The 2,500-nt window shown below is 32.0% G+C and overlaps 1 protein-coding gene across 1 annotated transcript in view; it reads right to left on the reverse strand.

The window, feature by feature from the left end:
• Positions 1-2,500, reverse strand: part of FOXP2 (forkhead box P2) — a 572,606-nt gene that overhangs the window by 278,270 nt on the left and 291,836 nt on the right. Inside the window, exon 3 of the mRNA XM_014536444.1 lies at positions 2,226-2,403. Within this exon, the coding sequence (XP_014391930.1) occupies positions 2,226-2,393 (168 nt within the window). The 5' untranslated portion in view covers positions 2,394-2,403. The remainder of the gene's footprint in view (positions 1-2,225; positions 2,404-2,500) is intronic.

Raw genomic sequence — 2,500 nt, forward strand, 5'->3', positions numbered from 1 at the left:
ACTGCCTCATAAATTATATTTCTAAATAAGAGACCTCAGGCAACAATATTTAGATAATTATACTTACAAGACGTAATTTAATTCTGTTCAAAATCGTACATCTAAAATAACACCAGGTAAAAATAAATTTGTAAAATTATTTCACTTTTTATGAATTTGCTTGCATATTTTTGCATGGTTTTAATTCCTTTTAAAATACATACATGGAAGGACAAAAATGCCATAACATTATGTATCTAACTATATTAATATAGTTAAAACATAACCAAGGGAAGAGACATTTACAAAGGTTTTTCCATGTTTATTTATTAAATTATTACATATCTTCCTGCAGACACATCCTGAAGTGTCCTTTGGAAATGCCCACTTTAGCCACTGTGTTAAATCACTTCTAGAGGGCACTCCACAAACAGGCAATACATGAAGTTGCTAAGTTGTATAAAGAACATAAGTTTTTGTATTTACTTCTTTACAGTTTACATAAACGGTGTAGAACAAAGTGAACTTCAAATTCAGGTTATAAACACACCTCACCATAAAATGCCTCCAGAGTACTATAAATTATAGCCAGGATATTACCTTGTTTTTTTTAATTATTATTATTATTAAGTAAGTAATCAGAACTTTGAAAGAAAAAAAAGAACTTACTTCTTTGCATTTCCCTTCAGAAACTGTTGTCTTTGCAATACTAAACTAATATGTTCATTTTCAGTTATTCATTTCACTTGCCTTTATAAATGCAGTCTATTCTCAAACTAAATAGAATTTGGCTATAAATTCTTAGGACTCTGACTTAAGGGAGTCAGTAGGACTACTACAGCACTCCAATGGTATATTTCCTGTAAATACATTAAAAGAAGAAAAGAGCTATGGAAAAAAAAACCTGCATTTATGAAAAGAAACTTGTAAGAATAGATTAGTTCTGGGGCTTTGGTAGGTATGTAATTCCTATAATGGTTAAAACAAAATATTTTTAAAATATGATCGTTCTAATAATTACTGTCTATGAAAAGAGAAATAACTCCGAAATAATAGGGAACCTATTTAAAACATTATGTCTAGCTCTTTAAGAGGATTATTCTTGAAAACAATACCAAAATGTTAAGACATTATTCAGTACATATATTCTAAGACAACTTAAAAAAATATTAATGATTCTATTAAATTTTACTCTGGTGTGGATATTTGCTTTATTTTTGAAATGTATTCTTTCTCGTTAAATACTAACTTAAAGATGAGACATATTTCAATAATAACTCATTATATTTTCATTTGAATGTTTTCTCACATTTAGTCTGAATGCAATCCAGAGAGTTAAAGAAATAACCTTTATCTTTAAAACAACTGAAATCTTTTTTTTCACACAGGTATACTCACTCTGGCCTAATGTGAGTGCATGCACAGGAAGCTGTCTGTTCTGTCACTGTTTCCAAGGAGTTGAATCAGTGAAGAATGGAATGGCTATTCTTTTGTTAAAAATAATATTTCATTGACAAACAAAATAGGGAAAAATGAATCTGTTTTATAAAAAGAATAATGGGTTACTTGATGATATATCTTTATTGAGCAGCTGTTTCCTCTTCTAGATTTAAAGAGAACAACTGTATTTTGTGAAACACTAATGGGGGGGGCGGGAGTGATTTTTAATGTTATCCAAAGATGTATATTCAAAATATCTTAAAGTGAGTTTTTTAAGAAAAGCAACATAAATCCTTACAGTGTTTACATCTTGCACATTCTCCCGGCAAATTTCCACTAATTAATAGCTAAACATTTGCAGCTATATCATGGGTAAGCATCTGTGTTGTGAAAAGTCCTTGTGGTCCTTTTCACCTTAACTCAGACTTGGAATAAATTCATTGTATAAGCAAGTATCAAGTAATGTGGCCCTCTGGTGGAAAACGCAGTATCACATTCGCCAGCACAACGTTAGTAAACTAGAAGCTATAAAATATTTGTTACAAAGCTTTACAGCACCTTCCGAAGACCACCCTGTGAACTTAATTAATAGCCTGGTACCTGAAGGGCACTCTGGTGCTGCTATGACGTAACTGATCTGAAAATCCTCTCTTTACTCCGACTTCAATCATGTTCCAAATAATAATACATTCTCAGCATCCTTTAGCTTAACACATGCTCAATTTGCTCTGAATACATTTTTTTTCATATTCAAAAAAAAACAGGCTTATTTGTTTTAAGGAATCACTGAGAAAAACAAAACTTACCTGCTGTTGTTGCAGATGCAGCAGTTCTACTGTGCTTACTTCAGAGCTGGTGTCACCACTTGATCTTCCATCTCTGCTGCCAGCATCTAATTGGCTGCTTAGAGTGCTCATTCCATTTTGATTCATTGAACTGTTGCTTATTGTCTCTGTCGCAGATTCCTGCATCATGACCTAATACCTGAAAGTGATTAAGAAGTATCAATTAACACACGTTACACCTTCACACTTCCATTACCAAGATGTCCCTCTCTGCCAATTACAGAGACAGCATTTTT

This window comes from Myotis brandtii, unplaced genomic scaffold (assembly GCF_000412655.1).
Source record: "Myotis brandtii unplaced genomic scaffold, ASM41265v1 scaffold162, whole genome shotgun sequence".
In the NCBI taxonomy this organism is placed as follows: domain Eukaryota; kingdom Metazoa; phylum Chordata; class Mammalia; order Chiroptera; family Vespertilionidae; genus Myotis; species Myotis brandtii.